The sequence below is a fragment of the Loxodonta africana genome, chromosome 13 (genome assembly GCF_030014295.1).
Source record: "Loxodonta africana isolate mLoxAfr1 chromosome 13, mLoxAfr1.hap2, whole genome shotgun sequence".
In the NCBI taxonomy this organism is placed as follows: Eukaryota; Metazoa; Chordata; class Mammalia; order Proboscidea; family Elephantidae; genus Loxodonta; species Loxodonta africana.
In genome coordinates, this window is record NC_087354.1 from 5,404,585 (window position 1) to 5,426,413 (window position 21,829).

General features: G+C 40.7%; 1 protein-coding gene across 1 annotated transcript in view; it reads left to right on the forward strand.

Moving 5' to 3' along the window:
* Nucleotides 1-21,829, forward strand: part of GABRG3 (gamma-aminobutyric acid type A receptor subunit gamma3) — a 971,382-nt gene that overhangs the window by 50,690 nt on the left and 898,863 nt on the right. Inside the window, exon 3 of the mRNA XM_003420641.3 lies at nucleotides 19,449-19,516. Within this exon, the coding sequence (XP_003420689.1) occupies nucleotides 19,449-19,516 (68 nt within the window). The remainder of the gene's footprint in view (nucleotides 1-19,448; nucleotides 19,517-21,829) is intronic.

Here is a 21,829-nt window from a genome sequence, read left to right on the forward strand (position 1 = left end):
GTGTTCCCCTTCTGAGATCAGGCACCTGTGCAGGGGTTGCTGTCTGGATGCCTCAGAATTTTGTTACTCTCAGTAAGACCCAAGTTCTGATAGTCCAGGAAAAACCTGGAGCCACTTGCATTGTCTATCCTTACACTGTGATTCTTCTCCTACATGTCCTTCGTTTACAGGTTGATTCAGATTGGGCAGAGCATCTGTATTATTCCCTACCTAAGGCATGACAAGTTGTCATGAGTGACCTGACCCTTCCAAGCCCAGAGGCCTTCCTCACAGTTCCCAACTTAGAGGACCCTGATGCTCAGCCTTGGTTTACTATGTCCCCACCTTGGGTGTGATATCTTTGCCTGCTGCTCAGGGTCGTCTCTCTCCGAGGAAAACTGCTCACTCACTCTTGCAGAGGCTGGGCCATCTCCTGGGTTCTCTGTGTTTGGCTGGTCTGCTGAGAACCATGACATTAAGGCTGCTAGACCCACAGGCTCTTGTCTGAAGATATGGCAACTCTACACCCATGGCATCCCCAGAGTCCCTGCTGGGTTGCCATCCTATGTGTCCATTCAGTCCTGGAGGACAGATGCTGTGATGGGTCTCAGCAACAGCTTCTAATTCCTAAACCATTGGCCTCAACCCAAACATAGCTTCTTATGCTGGGCTTCCAGATCTGAACTAGGTAATACTTCTCACATCCCTGAATTGAGTGTACATCTTTTACTCTAAAACTCAATCCCTATCTGCTCTAATATAACATCAACACCCCTCGTAGCTTCCACTAAACTCATGAAGATAAGATTGAGGGAGTCATGTGATTACAGTTTACTGTACAGAAAGGTAAATTGGAGATGAGTACATGAAGGTGGAATATATCGTTTTCTAAATGATATTTGCAGAATAATAGGGATACTGATTTACTTGAAACTCCTCACATGATTTATTATTTTTGTACAAAGCAGTTGTTACCCAGAATCACTTCAAACTTCAATACCAAAGTAGAAGGCTCTAGGAGGTTTGAGCTGGGTTGAGTGGTATGGCCTGGGAAGTTGAGCTGGGGCCCTGAAATCCTCTACCTGGTTTTTTGGTGCTGGAATCTGGTCCCCTGAGGCTGCATAATCCTGGGCTTGTCACCTACTCACTCATCTATTAACTTCCTGTCTGTAAAATGGGAAGGGTCATGGTATTATATACTGATTAAATGCAAAGTGCATATTGGAGTGCTCCTTAATAGAAGTTATCAATTACTACCATCTGTGGCATCAACAGAGGGAAGGAAGGCAGCACTGAAAGGGAAAATCAGGGGTGTCTGGTGGGGTGGAGGCACTCTGCCTAATGAGACTCTCAGTTCAGATACAGAAAAGGGACAGTAAGCTGGAGGGGCCCACAGTAAATGAGCCTCACTCCTCATACTGTCTCCAAAACCAGGGAAAATTGGGAAGGAGGTGCCTAGCTACTGGAAGGGACCTCTTATTTAACTCTCTAGGGCATAAAAATTGGTGTTATTTGTTCCTTTTTAAAATTTTACTGATATTCAAAAATTTATGTCATTATATTTAAAATTTTCAAGGAAAAAAAAATTTAAGTGACCAAAGTGACTTTTGAAAGTAAATAATATTTTAAAGTTAGCAGGTGCATTTTTTTCTGTGTTTATTTTCAGGAACCTTAACAACCATAACTAACATTTCCAGAGCACCAGCTGTTTACTGTACAACCATCTAACCCTCATCTGAAGTGGTTCTCTTATATGGTTCTATTATTAGCCCATTTTAGACACGGGGATTGAGGCACAGCGAGGTTAGAAGCCTTTTCAAGATTATGGAACTCAAGAGCAGCAGGGTCAATCTTTGCAGCCAGGCAGTGTGACCCACTGCCTATACTGCCTCTGTTGGCACATTTGCTAAATAACCAGCAATGGCCTTTGGGTCCTTATTTGTCATCCCTGCCCATCCCATCTCAGGGAAGCTAAACAAATGGTTTCTGTTATAAGGGTTAGCACGAAGCTTGTCCCTATGAGGTAGAGGTTAGAGATGTCCCAAATATCCAACTTTTCCAAGCTGCTGTACTACATCATCTCTGGCATCAACTAGTCTCTCTCCCCTCAATATTCTCCCTCTCATCTTTTTTTTTTTTTTTTCATCTTTAGGTTCCCTAATTCACTGCAATGTCTCACAGAACTTGTGAACCATATAAAGGAAATGGCTCACGCAGTTGTGGAGGATGGCAAGTCCCAAATTTGTGGGCCAAGCATAGGCTTCTCCCAACTCACGAGGCTGCAGGGGCCGACCCAACCCAAATCTGCAGTTCAGACCACAGGCTGCTGGCTCACAAGGCTGCAGAAGCTAGGGAATCAAGTCACATGATAGGCCGCTGGTCCAAGGGGCCATGGAGGCCAGTGAATCCCAGAATTGGCAGGTCAAACAGCAGAACTCTGGGGAGGTCAATTGACCATGAACTGGATGTGGGATCCAGATGCAGAGAGAGAGGGTCTTGCCAAGACATACACATGTATCTTAGATGCAGGCAACACGTCAAGGAAGGGCATAACTTTAGTAAGGGTGGGGCTTGAGTCACACCCTCCTGCAAGGCTGGGACCCAAGACACACCTTATACCAATCCTGCCTCATCAACATGTAGAGGTCAGAATCAAAAACACAGAAAATGGAGGACAACCATATAGTACTGGGAAACATGGCCTAGCCAAGTTGACGCATAAACCCAACCATCGTAGGTTCCATATACCTTATTTGCATAGTCCCATTCATTCATTGTGTGTGAGTCACAAAGATCATGGCCTGAAGGGCCATATTAAGTAATTCGTTGCACCACAGAATCTCATTAAGGATTGCCTTTCTTAGATACCATAAACACCCAGGCCTTTTCCCCACTCCATCGTTTCTTTGCCTGTCAGCACCTACTCAAATCTGTGTTTCTGTCATCTTCTGTTTCTTTCTCATTCATGCATGAATATAAACAATTCCAGTTGCTCCCCCAATACTATTCTCAGATTTTTTCTCCCATGAAGTTAATATACTTTCCATTGTAACAAAATGTCTGTCTTCAGGAGTAGCCCTGTCTTGGAAAATATCAGCTCTTTGTCCGCTTGTCTACTGGAGTCAGCCTATCGTCATCGTGTTCTGGGGGAATATTTTAAAATTATTATCCTTTATGTTGCAGTTTGCAATTTTATATGGACATTTTACATTTAAAGTTCAAGTTAATATAATAACTGTACAACTGTAATTTTAAAGAACCATAGTTACATGACATCAAATGAGTAGCTACTGACAGCCAGAAACTGTGTCAGAGAATGAGGGAGGGTGTGGAGTCGATTCAAACATAGACCCTGAGCTTCAAGTGCCAGCGTTTCTCACTAGGGGGTGCTAAGGCAGACTCAAGAGGGGTTATACTGCAAAATAGAAAGTGACCAGTGAGGGATACACATGAAATAATATGGAAGTTCAAAGGCATCCATTTTTCTGGGTTAACAAGTTTTTGTCAAGTTGACACCTACTGATGGCAACCTCATGTGTGTCAGAGTAGAATTGTGCTCCATAGGGTTTTTAGTGCTGATTTTTTGGGAATAGATTGCCTGGCCTTTCTTCTGAGGTGCCTCTGGGTGGACTCTAACCACCAGCCTTTTGATTAGCAGCTGAGCATGTTAACTCTTCACACAAGCAAGGTAAGAGGTATTAATCAAAAAATTAAACTTAAGGTAAAACAAATGACTGTTGAGACTGGATTTGGGAACCATTGTGACCTGCCATTTAAATACGCTGGTGGTTTCATGTAAATTTGTAGCCTTATTCCTCCTGGGGTCAATTCCTTCTCTTGCACCTTCCCCAGAGAAATGAGGAAAGACCCAGTCTCAGGGCTCCATGCATCCATATTGCCTCAAGTCTAACTCCACAAAAGGCTTGTTCTCTACTGTAGTTTCCTTATGTCTCCCAATTTTCCTAAAGCACAACAGGCCATTGTAACTCCATAGTTTCAGAAAGATGTTCCTGGGGGTTTTGAGAAGCCAGCCCCAGTATTACTTCACATTTCACCTTGGAAAAGTCTGGAAGCGCTCTGGAATCAGGTCGCCCAGGCTGTTGCAATCCATGTGTCTTAGGCTGGGTTCTCTGGGGAAGCACAACCAGTAATGTGCATAAATATATATAGAGAGAGATTTATATCAAGGAAACAGCTCACACAATTGTAGAGGTCAGAATGTCCCAGGTGTGTGGATCAGGATAGAGGCCTCGCCCAATTCACACAGCTGCAGAAGCTAGCGAACCTAAGATCAGCAGGTCGGAGAGCAGGGCTCCCACTCACAGGCTGTGGAGGTAGACAAATCCCAGGATCGGCAGGCAAGATTGAAAGGTTTCTCCTGATTCATATAGCCGCAGGGGCTGGCAAACCCAAGATCAGCAGGTCGGGGAGCAGGACTCTTGCTCTCAGGCTGTGAAGGTTGTTGAATCCCAAGATGGACAGGTAAGCTGCAAGCTCAAGTCCCAAGGACTGGAGGTTAGACAAGAGGCAGCCGCTAGATCCAGCATAGGTCAAAAACCTTGGCAAGGTGAGCAGGAAGGGAGTAAGCAGTGAATGATGGAGGGATGAAGGATGAGGGGGTGGTAAGCCACCACAGGCCCCGTCTCCACCGGTACAACTCCACAGATTCCATCATGGAGGTGATGACATATCAGATTTCAACAGGGAAGTGATCATGACATTATACAACTGCCAAAACACTGAGAATCATGGCCCAGCCAAGTTGACACACAATCTTAACTATCACATCATGTTACTAGAAACACCAGGGAGCCAACCCTGACTTAGAGGGACACATCTTGACTCCTTGAATAGCATCAGCATTCACTTCCTGGAAGGCCGGGTGTGGCTACCAGGGCCAGAAAAACAGCCACCAAACTCGGGCAGTTAGGAAAACAAAAAAAGTTTTCTTTTTTTTTTTTTTTTAAGATTTATTCAGGTTTGGTATTTTAGGTACATCTTAGTAATTATTGGTTCATAATACCTAAACTGTGCCCTCTAATAGATCATATGTTGGGCATTTTGGAATTAAATTATTTTTTCTGTGGTAGGTGCTGAAGTTTGTTTAACAGGATTTTGTTGTAGTATATTAAAGGTAGCTTTGGGTGCCATACCCCAAAAGCACTGACATCAGAAGCTTTCTTTATTAAAATTTTTTTTATTTCCTTTTTACCATGACAGAACTGTTTTTTAAGCAATACAGAATCTGTTGACTTCCAGTCTGTAAGGACATTCTGATGCACAAAGGTGGTTGGCATTCCCCTTAGTCCATCAGCAGATGTCCTCTATTCACACCCCATGCTTGCATCGTCTTTCTCATGGGTCCTTCTAACAGATGCCAGGTTCTCTCAGGATGATTTCCTCAGCTCCTCACTGATGGTTCAAAGGGTCCTTCACCTGGCTGCCCTTGACTGCTTGTTCTAGGATAAGTAAGCCCATGGTGGGGTGGAGAAAAATAACCAAAATTTTGTGTGCATTGCTTTTGTGACAGATGGGAGGAAAAAATGGAGTCTGTACAATTCCCCATAGTGCCTTATACATCTATGGAGGGAAATAGTGTGGTTGATGTTTATCAGGGCTTACCAATTGCATCTTTGCCATATTCATTAATGCTGCACAATTTATGAGTTTGATTCTTCTCTGATAGACTAATTCTGAATTTTTAGGAAATAATTTTTTTAATGAAATTTAGATGAAGAATTGCAACATGAATGCATTTTGACCCAGTTCCGTCAGCCCTATTTTGTACTCTTTTTCAACAGAATCTGCCCCCCTCCCTTTTAGAAAATTATCGTTGCCCATCCCTGGCTTTTCTACCTCTGTAAAAGTCCTCATCCTTCTCCCAACCACCCAGGGATTGATTTTGAGTCTTTGAGTTATAAATCTGGCACACCATGGGGCCAGCCTTTTTCCTATGTACCTCTTTAGAGTGGCTTTTCTAAATATTCCTTTAAATTCAGCATGACTCTGCTTTAAAAGGGCACATGTTTGACAGTTAATTTTCCCCAGCTTGTGTTGTGTGTGTGGTTATTCCTATCTCTTAAAACCTTTATTGCACTATTGCACTTATTACTCATTTGACATTTCCCACTTCAAGTTGTTAAGGCTTTATATCTGTAAGTCCTTTTACTTTGATGAGATTAAAAGCTCTGGAAGTCTAAAGTCTAATAAATACTATGAAACAACCAGAAAAATCCTTTGCAAAAAGTAGGTCCTTATCTGACTGACTTAACATAGTCTTTCCTAGGACATTGCCACAGGTTTTGCAGTGTTTGGAGACACAATGCTACTTGAATCTAATTACATTGAAGAAAAGCCCTACTTAGTATTCATAACAATTAGCAAAGCTTAAACTAAGATGAAGAATATTGCTTTATATGAAATTTAAGTGTTATATACAGAGCACCCCTGACAGGTCTGTCAGTTTGTCCTTCTGTGGGGGCTTGAGTGTTGCTGTGATGCCGGAAGCTTTGCCACCGGTATTCAGATGCCAGCAGGGTCATCCGTGGAGGACAGGTTTCAGCTGAGCTTCTAGACTAAGACAGACTAGGAAGAAGGACCCGGCAGTCTACTTCTGAAAAGAATTAGCCAGTGAAAACCTTACAAATAGCAGCAGAACATTGTATGATACAGTGCCGGAAGATGAGCCCTCCAGGTTGGAAGGCACCGAAAAGACGACTGGGGAAGAGCTGTGTCTTTGAAGTAGAGTCGATCTTAGTGACCTGGATGAAGTCAAGCCTTAGGGACCTTCATTTGCTGATGTGGCATGACTCAAAATGAGAAGAAACAGCTGCAAACATCCATTAATAATCAGAACCTGGAATGTATGAAGTATGAATCTGGAAAAATTGCAAATCATCAAAAATGAAATGGAACCCATAAACATCAATATCCTAGGCATTAGTGAGCTGAAATGGACTGGTATTAGCCATTTTGATTTGGACAATCATATGGTCAACTATGCCGGGAATGACAAGAGAAATGGGGCTGCATTCATCATCAAAAAGAACATTTCAAAATTTATCCTGAAGTACAATGCTGTCGGTGGTAGGATAATACCTGTATGCCTACAAGGAGAGCCAGTTAATATGACTATTATTCAAATTTATGCACCAACCAATAAGGCCAAAGATGAAGAAACTGAATATTTTTACCAACATCTGCAATCTGAAATTGATTGAACATGCAATCAGGATGCACTGATAATTATTGGTGATTGGAAAGCAAAAATTGGAAACAAGAAGGATCAGTAGTTGGAAAATATGGCCTTGGTGATAGAAATGATATTGGATATCTCATGACAGAATTTTGCAAGATCAATGACTTCTTCATTGCAAATACCTTTTTTCACCAACATAAACAGGTACTATACACATGGTCCTCACCAGATGCAATACACAGGAATCAAATAGACTACATCTGTGGAAAGAGAAGATAGAAAAGCTCAATGTCATCAGTCAGAACAAGGCCGGGGCTGACTGTGGAACAGACCATCAATTGCTCATATGCAAGTTCAAGTTGAAACTGAAAAAAATTAGAACAAGTCGACAAGAGCCAAAGTATGACCTTGAGTATATCCAACCTAAGTTTAGAGATCTTCTCAAGAATAGATTTGATGCGTGAAACACTAATGACTGAAGACCAGATGAGTTGTGGAATGACATCAAGGACATCATACATGAAGCAAGGAGTCATTAAAAAGACAGGAAAGAGAGAAAAGACCAAAATGGATGTCATAAGAGACTCTGAAACTTGCTTTTGAACATTGAGTAGCTACAGCAAAAGGAAAAATAAAGTAAAAGAGCTGAACAGAAGATTTCAAACGGTGGCTCCAGAAGAAAAAGTAAAGATTTGTAATGACGTGCAAAGACTTGGAGTTAGAAAGTCAAAAGGGAAGAACATGCTTGGCATTTTTCAAGCTGAAAGAACTGAAAAAAAATTCAAGCCTCAAGGTGCAATTTTGCAGGATTCTTTGGCAAAAACATTGAATGACTCAGGAAACATCAAAAGAAGATGGAAGGAATATGGAGTCACTGTACCAAAAAGAGCTGCATGATGTTCATTTATTTCAGGAGGTAGCACATGATCAGGAACCAATGGTACTGAAGGAAGAAGTCCAAGCTGCACTGAAGGCATTGGCAAAAAACAAGGCTCCAGGAATTGACGGAATATCAACTGAGACGTGTCAACAAATGAATGCAGCACTGGAAGTGCTCACTCATCTATGCCAAGAAATTTGGAAGACAGCTACCTGGCCAACTGACTGGAAGAGATCCATATTTATGCCTATTCCCAAGAGAGGCGGTCCAACTGAATGCAGAAATTATTGAACCATATCATTAACATTACCTACAAGTAAAATTTTGCTGAAGATCATTCAGAAGTGGCTGCAGCAGTATATCACAGGGAACTGCCAGAAATTAAAGCTGGATTCAGAAGAGGACTTGGAACCAGGGATATCATTTCTGATGTCAGATGGATCTTGGCTGAAAGCAGAGACTACCAGAAAGATGCTTACGTGTGTTTTATTGACTTTGCAAAGTTATTGGACTGTGTGGATCATAACAAATTACGGATAACATTGCAAAGAAGGGGAATTCCAGAACACTTAATTGTGCTCATGAGGAACTTGTACATAGATCAAGAGGCAGTCGTTGAACAGCACAAGGGTATATCGTGTGGATTAAAGTCAGGAAAGGTGTGCATCAGGGTTGTATCCTGTCACTATACTTAATCTGTATGCTGAGCAAATAGTCTGAGAAGCTGGACTATATGAAGAAGAATGGGGCATCAGGAGTGGAGGAAGACTCACTAACAACCTGTGTTATGCAGATGACATAACCTTGCTTGCTGAAAGTGAAGAGGACTTGAAGCACTTACTGATGAAGATCAGAGACCACAGCCTTCAGTATGGATCATACCTCAACATAAAGAAAACAAATATCCTCACTACTGGACCAATATCATAATGAACGGAGAGAAGACTGAAGTTGTCAAGGATTTCATTTGACATGGATCCACAATCAACACCCATGGAAGTAGAAGTCAAGAAATCAAAATACATATTGCATTGGACAAATCTGATTTAAAAGACCTCTTTAAAGTGTTGAAAAGCAAAGATGTCACCTTGAACACTAAGGTGCTGCTGACTTAAGCTGTGGTATTTTCAATTGCATCATATGTGTGTAAAAGCTGGACAGTAAATAAGGAAGACATAAGAAGAATTGATGCCTTTGAATTGTGGTGCTGGCAAAGAATATTGACTGTACCATGGACTGCAAAAAAAGAGCAAATCTGTCTTGGAAGAAGTACAATCATAATGCTCCTTAGAAGGAAGGATGGTGATACTACATCTTACATACTTTGGACATGTTGTTAGGAGAGATCAGTCCCCGGAAAAGGACATCATGATTGGTAAAGTACAGGGTCAGTAAAAAAGAGGATTTACAAGAGATGAATTGACACAGTGGCTGCAATAATGGGCTCAAGCATGTCAAGGATTGTGGGCATCACGTGGGACTGGGCAGTGTTTTGTTCTGTTGTACATAGTGCTGCCATGAGTCGGAACTGACTCGACCACACTTAACAACACCAACAACGTACAGGGCACAGAGCATATTGTCAGCCTGTTTTTCGAAATGCCAACAGTTTTTTTTTTTTTAATAATTTTTATTGTGCTTTAAGTGAAAGTTTACAAATCTGGTCAGTCTCTCCCACAAAAACTTATATACACCTTGCTAGCCAGCCACTGCTACATACTCCCAATTACTCTCCCCCGAATGAGACAGCCCGCTCTCTCCCTCCACTCTTTTTTTCACGTCCATTTCGCCAGCTTCTAACCCCCTCTACCCTCTCATCTCCCCTCCAGGCAGGAGATGCCAACATAGTCTCAAGTGTCCACCTGATCCAGGAAGCTCACTCCTCACCAGCATCCCTCTTCAACCCATTGTCCAGTCCAATCCTTGTCTGAAGAGTTGGCTTCGGAAATGGTTCCTGTTCTAGGCCAACAGAAGGTCTGGGGGCCATGACCACCGGGGTCCTTCCAGTCTCAGTCAGACCATTAAGTCTGATCTTTTTATGAGAATTTGTGGCCTGCATCCCACTGCTCTTCTGCTGCCTCAGGGGTTCTCTGTTGTGTTCCCTGTCAGGGCAGTCATCGGTTGTAGCTGGGCACCATCTAGTTCTTCTGGTCTCAAGATGATGTAGTCTCTGGTTCATGTGGCCCTTTCTGTCTCTTGGGCTCGTAATTACCTTGTGTCCTTGGAGTTCTTCATTCTCTTTTGATCCAGGTGGGCCGGGACCAACTGATGCATCTTAGATGGCTGCTTGCTAGTGTTTAGGACCCCAGACGCCGCTCATCAAAGTGGGATGCAGAATTTTTTTTTTCATAGATTTTATTATGCCAATTGAATTAGATATCCCCTGAAACCATGGTTCCCAAACTCCTGCCCCTGCTACACTGACCTTCGAAGCATTCAGTTTACTCAGGAAACTTCTTTGCTTATCGTTTAGTCCAGTCGTGCTGACCTCCCCTGTATTGTGTGTTGTCTTTCCATTCACCTAAAGTAGTTCTTATCTACTACCTAATAAGTGAATACCCCCTCCCCCCCCCTTGTAGCCATAAAAGAATGTTTTCTTCTCAGTTTAAACTATTTCTCAAGTTCTTATCCTAGTGGTCTTATACAATATTTGTCATTTTGCAACTGACTTATTTCACTCAGCATAATGCCTTCCAGCTTCCTCCATGTTATGAAATGTTTCACAGATTCCTCACAGTTCTTTATCAATGCGTAGTATTCCATTGTGTGCATAAATTATTTATCCACTCATCTGTTGATGGGCACCTTGGTTGCTTCCATCTTTTTGCTATTGTAAATAGTGCTGCAGTCGTTATGGGTGTGCATATATACATTCGTGTAAAGGCTCTTATTTCTCTAGGATATATTCTGAGGAGTGGGATTGCTGGGTCCTATGGTAGTTCTATTTCTAGATTTTTAAGGAAGCACCAAATCGATTTCCAAAGTGATTTTACCATTTCACCTTCCCACCAGCAGTGTAGAAGTGTCCCAATCTCTCCACAGCCTCTCTAACATTTATTATTTTGTGTTTTTTGGATTAATGCCAGCCTTGTTGAAGTGAGATGAAATCTCATTGTAGTTTTGATCTGCATTTCTCTAATGGCTAATGATCGTGAACATTTCCTCATATATCTGTTAGCTACCTGAATGTCTTCTTTAGTGAAGTGTCTATTCATATCTTGTGCCCATTTTTTAATTGGGTTATTTGTCCTTTTGTAGTTGAGCTTTTGCAGTATCATGTAGATTTAGATCAGGCACTGATCAGAAATGTCATAGCTAAAAACCTTTTCCCAGTCTGTAGGTAGTCTTTTTACTCTTTTGGTGAAGTCTTTGGATGATCACAGGTGTTTGATTTTTAGGAGCTCCCAGTTATCTAGTTTTTCTTCTGCATTCTTAGTAATGTTTTGTATACTGTTTGTGCCATGTATTAGGGCTCCTAACATTGTCCTATTTTTTCTTCCATGATCTTTATAGTTTTAGATTTTATATTTAGGTCTTTGATCCATTTTGAGTTAGTTTTTGTACATGGAGTGAGGTATGGGTCTTGTTTCATTTTTTTGCAGATGGATATCCAGTTAGGCCAGCACCATTTGTTAAAAAGACTGTCTTTTCCCCATTTAACTGTTTTGGGGCCTTTGTCAAATATCAACTGCTCATATGTGGATGGATTTATGTCTGGATTCTCAATCTGTTCCATTGGTCTATGTATCTGTTGTTGTCCCAGTACCAGGCTGTTTTGACTACTGTGGCTGTATAATAGGTCCTAAAATCAGGTAAAGTAAAGCCGCCCACTTTGTTATTCTTTTTCAGTAAAATGCCTTATTTATCAGGGTCCTCTTTCCCTTCCAAATGAAGTTGGTGATTTGTTTCTCCATCTCATTAAAGAATGTCGTTGGGATTTGGATTGGAATTGCATTAAATGTATAGATCCCTTTTGGTAGAACAGACATTTTTATAATGTTAAGCCTTCCTATCCATGAGCAAGGTATGTTTTTCCACTTATGTGTAAATCTTTCTTGGTTTCTTGCAGAAGTGTACTGTAGTTTTCTTTGTATAAGACTTTTACATCTGTGTTAAGATTTATTCCTAAGTATTTTATCTTCTTGGGGCTACTGTAAATGGCATTGATTTGGTGATTTCCTCTTTGATGTTCTTTTTGCTGGTGTAGAGGAATCCAACTGATTTTTGTAAGTTTATCTTGTATCCCGATACTCTGCTGAACTCTTCTATTAGTTTCAGTAGTTTTCTGGAGGATTCCTTAGGGTTTTCTGTGTATAGGATCATGTCATCTGCAAATACAGATACTTTGACTTCTTCCTTGCCAATCTGGATGCGCTTTATTTCTTTATCTAGCCTAATTGCTCTGGCTAGGACCTCCAACACAATGTTGAATAAGAGCGGTGATAAAGGGCATCCTTGTGTGGTTCCTGATCTCAGTGGGAATGCTTTCAGGCTCTCTCCATTTAGGGTGGTGTTGGTTGTTGGCTTTGTATAAATGCCCTTTATTAGGTCGTGGAATTTTCGTTCTATTCCTATTTTACTGAAAGTTTTTATCATGAATGAGTGTTGAACTTTGTCAAATGCCTTTTCTGCATCAGTTGATAAAATCATGTGATTCTTGTCTTTTGTTTTATTTATGTGGTGGATTATATTAATTGTTTTTGTAATGTTGAAGTATCCCTGCATACCAGGTATGAACCCCACTTGGTCATGGTGAATTATTTTATTGATATGTTGTTGAATTCTCTTGGCTAGAATTTTGTTAAGGATTTTTGCATCTACGTTCATGAGGGATATAGGTCTGTAATTTTCTTTTCTTGTGGTGCCTTTACCTGGTTTTGGTATCAGGGATATGGTGGCTTCATAGAATGAGTTTGTTAGTATTCTATCCTTTTCTATGCTCTGAGTTACTGTTAGTAGTAGTGGTGTTAACCCCTCTCTGAAAGTTTGGTAGAACTCTGCAGTGAAGCCATCGGGACCAGGGCTTTTTTTTTTTTGTTGGGAGTTTTTTGATTACCTTTTCTATCTCTTCTTTTGTTATGAGTCTATTTATTTGTTCTACCTTTGTTTGTGTTAGTTTAGGTAGTGTGTTTGTAGGATTCATCCATTTCTTCTAGGTTTTCACGTTTGTTAGAGTACAATTTCTCATAGTAATCGGATATGATTCTTTTAATTTCAGTTGGGTCTGTTGTAACATCACCCATCTCATTTCTTATCTGGCTTATTTGCTTCCTCTCCTGTTTTTCTTTTGTCAGTTTGGCCAGTGGTATATCAGTTTTGTTGATTTTTTCAAAAACCTGGCTTTTGGTCTTGTTAATTCTTTCAATTGATTTTCTGTTTTCTATTTCATTTAGTTCAGCTCTAATTTTTATTATTTGTTTTGTTCTGGTGTTTGAGGGTTTCTTTTGTTATTCCCTTTCAATTTGTTCAGGTTGTAGGGATAATTATTTGATTTTAGCCCTTTCTTCTTTTTGTGTATATGCATTTATTGATATAAATTGGCCTCTGAGCACTGCTTTTGCTGTGTCCCAAACGTTCTGATGGGAAGTGTATTCATTCTCATTGGATTCTATGAATTTCTTTATTCCATCCTTATTGTCATCTATAATCCAGTCTTTTTTGAGCAGGGCAATGTTCAGTTTCCAAGTGTTTGATTTTTTTCCCTGCTTTTCCTGTTATTGATTTCCACTTTTATGGCCTTATGGTCAGAGAAGATGCTTTGTAATATTTCAGTGTTTTGGATTCTGCTAAGGCTTGCTTTACGACCTAACATGTGGTTTATTCTAGAGAATGTTCCATGTGCACTAGAAACGAAAGTGTACTTGGTTGCTGTTGGGTGGAGTGTTCTGTATAAGTCTATGAGGTCAAGTTGGTTGACTGGGGCCTTTAGGTCTTCCATGTCTTTATTGAGCATCTTTCTGGATGTCCTGTCCTTCACTGAAAGTGGTGTGTTGAAGTCTCCTACTATTATTGTGGAGCTGTCTCACTTTTCAATGCTGATGGAGTTTGTTTTATGTATCTTTCAGGCCTGTCATTGGGTGCATAAATATTTAATATGGTTATGTTCTTAGTGTATTGTCCCTTTAATCATTATATAGTGTCCTTCCTTATCCTTTATGATGTATTTAACTTTAAAGTCTATTTTGTCAGAAATTACTATTGCCACTTCTGCTCTTTTTTGGTTGTTGTTTTCCTGAGATTTTTTTTTCCATCCTTTGAGTTTCAGTTTGTGTCTCTAAGTCTAAGGTGTGTCTCTTGTAGGCAGCATATAATGTTGGCCCAGGACAGGAACCATTCCTGAAGCCAACTCCTCAGACATGGATTGGACTGGACAATGGGTTGGAGAGGGAAGCTGGTGAGGAGTGAGCTTCTTGGATCAGGTGGACACTTGAGACTATGCTGGCATCTCCTGCCTGGAGGGGAGATGAGAGAGTAAAGGGGGTTAGAAACTGGTGAAATGGTCGTGAAAAGAGAGAGTGGAGGGAGAGAGTGGGCTGTCTCATTGGGGGAGAGTAGTTGGGAGTATGTAGCAAGGTGTATATAAATTTTTGTGTGAGAGACTGACTTGATTTGTAAACTTTCACTTAAAGCACAATAAAAACTAGTTTCTTGTGGAAAGTTTCAGCAATTTTGTTCATGTTCCTTCTGCACAGAAATATTCTGAAATTGATATTGTTCTCTCCTTTGTCAGCTACTGAGTGCTGAGGATGGGTACAGTCAATGGAGAGTCCCCACTTCCAGAGGGTATCAGCTCCTTTACTCACAGGTCTCCCTAACAGCAACTCATTACTGACCTCACTCAGGCCCATGGCTGACAGGGAAGCAGAGTAATTTTCTTTCAAGCAAAATGAGCCGTTAGTATTTTGTTGAGGATTTTTGCATCTATAGAAGGAATATTGGCCTGCAGTTTTGTGGTGACTTTGTCTTGTTTTGGTATCAAGGTTGTTTGCTTTATAGAATGAATTACAGGGTATTCCTTCCTTCTCTTTTTTGGAAGAGTTTAAACAGAGTTAGTGTCAGTTCTTCTCTAAATGTTTGGTAGAGTTCATTAGTGAAGCCACGTGGTCCAGGATTTACTTATTTATTTTTGAATAGAAAGTTTTTCATTATTGATTCAGTCTTGTCACTTGTTATGGGTTTGTTGAGATTTTCTGTATCTTCTTGTGTCAGTTTAGGTAGGTTGTGTTCTGTCTTAGTTATCTTGTGCAGCTATAACAGAAATACCACAAGTGAATGGCTTTAACAAAGAGAAGTTTATTCTTTCAGAGCTTAGGAGGCTAGAAGTCCAAATTCAGGGAGCCAGCTCCAGGGAAAGCCTTACCCTCTCTGTTGGCTTTGGAGAAAGGTCCTTGTCATCAATCTTCTTGTCTAGGAGCTTCTCAGCATAAGAACCGAGGGTCCAAAGGATGTGCTGTGCTCTCAGTGCTTCTTTCTTGGTGTTATGAGGTTCCCTGTCTCTCTGCTCACTTCTGTCTTTTATATCTCAAAACAGATTGACCAACATACAACTTAATCTTGTAGATTGAGCTCTGCCTCATTAAGGTAACTGTGTCTATTCCCTCCTCATTAACAACATGGTGGTAGGATATATATCACATAGGAAAATCACATCAGATGACAAAACAGCTGACAATCACACTATACTGGGAATCTTCTCCTAGCCAAGTTGATACACATTTTTGGGGAACACAATTCAGTCCATAACATGTGTTTTTAAGAATTTGTCCATTTCATCTAGGTTATTGTTTGTTGGCACACAGCTGTTCAGAATATTCTGTCAGCATTCTTTTAATTTCTATTGGGTCAGGGTTGTACGTCTCCATTTTGTTTCTTAATTTGGTTATTTGTATCTTTTTTTTTTTTTTTCTTTGTTTAGCTAAAGGTTTGTCAATATTGATCCTTAAAAAAAAACTTCTGGTTTGGTTGATTCTGTTCACTTATTTCTGCTCTCATTTTGTTATTTCCTTTATTTTCGTATGTTTAGGCTCAGTTTGCTCTTCTCTTTCTAGTTCCTCAAGTTGTAGAGTTAGGATATTGATTTGAAATCTTTTTTTCATGTAGGCATTTACTGTTATACATTTTCCTTTTAGGATTGCTTTTACTGCATCCGACAAGTTTTGGTATTTTGTGCTTTCATTTTCATTTGACTCTAAGTAATTTGTGATTTCTTATTTGGCCCGTTGGTGAATTAATATTTTTCTTAATTTCCATATGTTTGTGTATTTTCCATTTTTTTTTTTTTTTCTGTTCTTGATTTCTAGTTTCACTCCATTGTGGTCAAAGAAAACACTTTGCATGATTTCAATCTTTTTCTCTTTATGAAGATTTGCTATATGACCTAACAGGTGGTCTATCCCAGAGAATGATCCTTGTGCACTGGAGTAGAATGAATAGAATGTATAGAAATAAAATGTTCTTATTGGGTAAAGTGTTTTACATATGTCTGTTAGGTATAGTTGGTTTATAGTGTCACTCAGGTCCTCTACTTCCTTGTTGATCCTCTTTCTAGGTGTTTTGTCCCATATTGAACAAAAAAAACCCAAACCCATTGCCATTTAGTCAATTTCAACTGATAGAGACCCTATAGGACAGAGTGGAACTGCCCCATAAGGTTTCCAAGGAGCAGCTGGTGGATTCGAACTGCTGATCTTTTGGTTCACAGCTCAGCTCTTAACCACTATGCCACCAAGGGTCCTCCTTGCTGCTCTCCAGCCTCTGTAATTTTCAACTATCTTATCCCCTTAATTCACTGATCCTTTCTTCTGCCTAATCAAATCTGTTGTTATATCCTTCCATTGTGTTTCTCATTTCAGTTATTGTCTCTCTGTTCCAGTATTTGTTTGGTTTCTTTTTAGAGCATCTGGCTCTTTTTTTTTTATGTGTTGTTTTCCTGATTTATTCTAGATCTTTGTCTATGTTTCCCCTAGTTCTTCCATTATGTTTAATATTGTTGTGTTATTTTCTTTCATTGTGTTAAGAATTTGAGCTTCTGTAGACTAAATATCACTCTTTTTTTCTTATTCATTGGATTGGCCATTTTTTCCTCCTATTTTTGTGTGTCATGTGATTCTTTAGGAGGCATTAGAATTTCCAAAGTGTTAAGTTTCTCAGTTTTCCCTAGTATTAGGTGTCTTTTCCCACACTTCTTTCTGCAAGGAACTCTTAGGCAGGTAGAGCCTTTGGACCTTGCTTACCACTTTCTTGTGATAGCCCCTCATTTCTCCCTGTTGTAGTTAGAATTTGAAAGTTCCATATCTTGGTTTTCAACTTTCAATAGCTCATAAATACACCAGAGAAACACACAGAGATCAATATGTCCACCAGAGGGTGCAATCCTCTCTCTCTAGTTATCACTTCCTCTTCTTCCCTGATTCTGCAACTGTTTTTTTCAGTTGGAAACCCCACACTTAATGAGCACCTTGTGAGGCTGGGTGCTGACCTCAAGTTTTGCCTGAGGCTTCTTTTCATGCTTTCTGGGGACCACTTAAATCTGTACTGGCATTCAGTGAAAGCACAAGCAGACTTTTCTATCAAGAGGAAGAGGGGTTGACACACCCCAGACCAACCTCAGAGAGATCTCTCTTGCTAATTTCAGAGTGAGCCCCTGTGGCCCTGTGTTGGTTGGTGGAGCAGGCTTCACTTAAGTGACCCACCTCCTAGTTCTGTGGCAGAGGACCTTCTGTAGCAATTTATATCAGCCCAGCAGCCAGCACTTACCAGGTGAGAGACAGGCTAGTGTACTCTGAAGAAATCCCCAGGGAGATCTGCTTCATTCATGTCGGAGCCCCACAGGTTGTAGGTGTAGGCTCCACTCAAGGTGATTACTTCCTAGCTCATAGCAACCTCGGTCAGAATTCTCAATGCTGACCAGAAGGGGGAGCAATTGTACCCAAAATGACCCCTAAGGAGATCAGCCCTTTTAATTTTGGAGACTTGAGCTGTGGAGTGTCCACTTTGTGCAAGTAGGCAGAGAGCTGGTTGTGGGAGTCCACTCCACTGCAAGGGACCTTCTGTAGCAATTTGCAGCAGTCTGGCAGCTGACAGGTACTGGTTGGGGTGGGACTGGCACACTCAAAATGGACCCCCAGGGAGACTGGCCTTGTTGATTTCAGAGCCTCACTGATACTATGTTGAATGTGGGTGCAGGCTTCACTTCCTAGCTCACAGCAGTCTCAGTCAGCAGTTCTCAGCACCAACTGGGTGTATGGGGGCAGGCAGACCTGAACTGACCCCTGGGAAGATGTGTCTTGTTGATTTCTGAGGCCTGAGTTATGGGTTGCACAAGCAGACAAGCAGAGTATTGGCAATGGGAGCCATGACTCCACTGCAGGGGGCCTTCTGTAGCAATTCAAAGTAGCCTGGCAGCTCAGAGTTACCAAGTGGGGGAGAGGCTGGCATGCTCTGAATGGACTTACAGGAAGGTCTGCCTTGTTGGTTTTAGAGAAGCTTGGTGTCCTGTCGCTTCATAGGAAGGGGGTGTGGTGGTTAGGGAAGCAGGCTTCTTTAGTGGGGTCACTTTCCCAGTTCACAGCAGCCAATGGCAGGTGCAGTTGCGGGAAGGGGCAGGAATCGTGGGAGAAGCAATTTTTCTACCATATGCAACTTGTAGTTGACTCCTTGATTCTTGCCTTTCTGCAATTTCCTGCTGCTGTCCTCTGTTCCCTGATTCAGAATCCCTCAAGGCCAAGCACTGTTTTCTTGCTGTTATTTGTGGAGGAGTGTTGGAAAGATGGGAAGCCCCTGTGGTGCAGTGGTTAAATGCTCAGCTGCTAATCAAAAGTTTGAACCCACTAGCCTGTCCATGAGAGAAGGATGTGGCAGTCCACTTCCACAAAGGTTTACAGCCTTGGAAACCCTATGGAGCAGTTCTACTCTGTCCTTTCGGGTTTCAGTGAGTTGGAATCCACTCGACAACAGTGGGTTTGATTTTTTGGTTTGATTTGAAACTGTGATCTGTTTGCACTGACATCTTCCCAGAATCCTGTGTTTGATTTTATAGTAAAATTTTGACATTAAATTGCTTATGTATTACCTTATGTTTTATCTTATAGCTTAGACATATAATCAGCTTAACTAATGTTACAGAATATCTATATAGTCACCTATCACTGACAACTTGTACTTTGTAAACATGTTCCTAGAACTTATTTTTAAATATAAGTAAGAATCTTTCTACTGAAAATTTTAAAAGGTAAGGCAGACAGAGTTTGTATTGTAACTACAGGAAAATCCTAAAGAAAAATCCATATTTTTCAAACATTCCTTGAGGTATCACCTGGTCATTGGGAAGTTCAATATTGCTTTCCTCTCCTCTGGCACCAAATATTAACACACATGTGTTTTTCTCCACAGTAAAGCCGACTGTAATTGATGTCGACATTTATGTTAACAGCATTGGGCCTGTGTCGTCGATAAACATGGTAAGAAGCTACTTTATTTCTGATCTGATGACCTGGCATCTGTTCTTGCTTCCATGCTCATTGTGGATTTCTGTCTGAGGTTCACCATGCTGGTCTAGAACTCACAGTTGATTTCTTAAATCTGGGGCATTTGTTAATAGTTTAAATGGTAAAAACCTAGAAGTAGGACATGTGACACTAGCAGTGAAGCATTGATCTCATGATTAAGAAGTAGTCCCCCCTCCTCCATACACATATTTACAGCTCCTAGTTATCTTGGTGGGGATGTCTGTAATTATGCAGTCATTGGTTGTATTTGACTTCATGAATACACGGGATGAATCTATATGACAGCTTTTTGACTTTTAGTTCCTTTTTATTAAGATCCAAGAGATCTGCCTTTTAGTGTTTCTCAGGAAAGGATCAGAGATTACCCAGCTCATATTTCTGTCTTTAGCTGAGCTCTGCAGATGCATCAATTGTCTTTTTTTTTTTTTTAAACAGGAATATGTATATAGAAGGAACCCTGGTGGCACAGTGATTAAGTGCTTAGGTGCTAACTGAAAGGTCAGCAGTTCAAATCTACCAGCCCCTCCTTGGGAGAAAGATGTGGCAGTCTGCTTCCGTAAAGATTTACAACCTTGGAAACCCTATGGGGGCAGTTCTACTCTGTCTTATAGGGTTGCTAGGAGTCAGAATTGACTCAACGGCAGTGGGTTTGTTTTTTTTTCTTTTTTAATGTGCATAGAATCACTCATGTGATTTCACTGAGTAGGATATTCCCACAGATGTGCAATCAAAATGACCTCAAGAAATATCTATTTTCAATGTAAAAGAATTTCTTCCCTGTAAGAAAGTACTTAGCTATCACACACATCTCTGTATGTATGTGTTGTGCCATGCCTTCCTGTGTGGAGTAGGGAAGAATTCTAGGAGCACACAAAGGCGCTGAAAAACTCAAGGGACATGGGAACCCCTGTCCACTGGATGTCTTCTCTGTGTTCACAACTTCGCATTTGCTGCTGGGTTTGTGGGATGTGTGAGGCTGGGTGTGGGAGATTGTCCAAATGCCTCCCTATTGTTACAGCGTTCTGTGGGTAGAAATGACCCCGGCAAAATTAGTAGAAAAATATTTTAAAATGTTCATCTTTACTCTGATTATATGAAGGTTGCATGTAGGAGTAAAATTATAATTTACAGCTCACTCGAAAAAATCCTCATGTCATTCATAACCTGGTGAAAAATGGGAAAAAGGTAAAATGAATAAGAGTATTCACTTTACACAATTGCTGGGCTGTAGAGTGGCTGTATCTTAAAAGCAAAGTGTAAACATAATATTTACTTTTTCCTGATAAGCATTTGGTCAGCCGACTTCATAAAGAGAGTGATCTCTTATTGATGTAATTTTTTTTTGTTTTCTTTTCTTAGATTTGTTACATATCACTTTATTCAGCACCTTTAGATAATACTAATTTATTTCTAACACACACACACACGCACACACACAGCCTTTGTAGCAGTAGAGTTAAAAAATTATTTTGGAAACAGGTTGTCATGTTTGCGTATATAGGGATTTTTGTGAACTTCTGTAACTGTGAGATTACTTTGTACCAAATATTCAGTTTGCCCTTAGAATTGATGGCTTAGTTTCCTCATGGGAATTGTAGGCTACAGAGGAGGGGGAGAAGTCAACTGATAACTACTGCAGGGTGAGAAGGACTTGCTAAGGCAGGCTTCCCCCTTGGAGAGTTGTTGGGAACTGGAATAGATTTCTCTGATGAGGTGATCTCCCCCTAAATCTTGACCGGTAGGCGAGAAGTTTGAATTAGAATTACTAGTCCTTATTTATTTATTTATACTTGTTCATGGTGACGAGGTCCTTGGTGAGGAGAGGTAGGACAACAGGGTACATGAACACATTGGGGGGGTGACACCTGTGGAGCCCATCCCTGTTCCATTCCACTCTTGGCTGAAGTTTTCAGGTGTGACATTAGGAGGTGATGTCAACAAAAGATAGCAGGGAAGGAGGGAAATTCTATTCCATGAAGGTTTATTATTACTAGAGGGTGGCCCAGGAATGTTCATCCTTCCAAAAGAAGTCAAGAGTGCAGCACCACAGCGACCCTTTGGTTTTCTCTGCATTTATCTGCTTGAGGTTTATAGCAAATTTTTCATCTGCAGTTTTATACCTGCCTTAGTTATCTGTGATGCTATAACAGAAATACCACACGTGGATTGCTGTCGTGGATTGAATTGTGTCCCCCCGAATTGTGTGTTAACTTGGCTAGAATCTTCTATTTTGTGATTTGAAGTCATTATCCTATAATCCTCCAT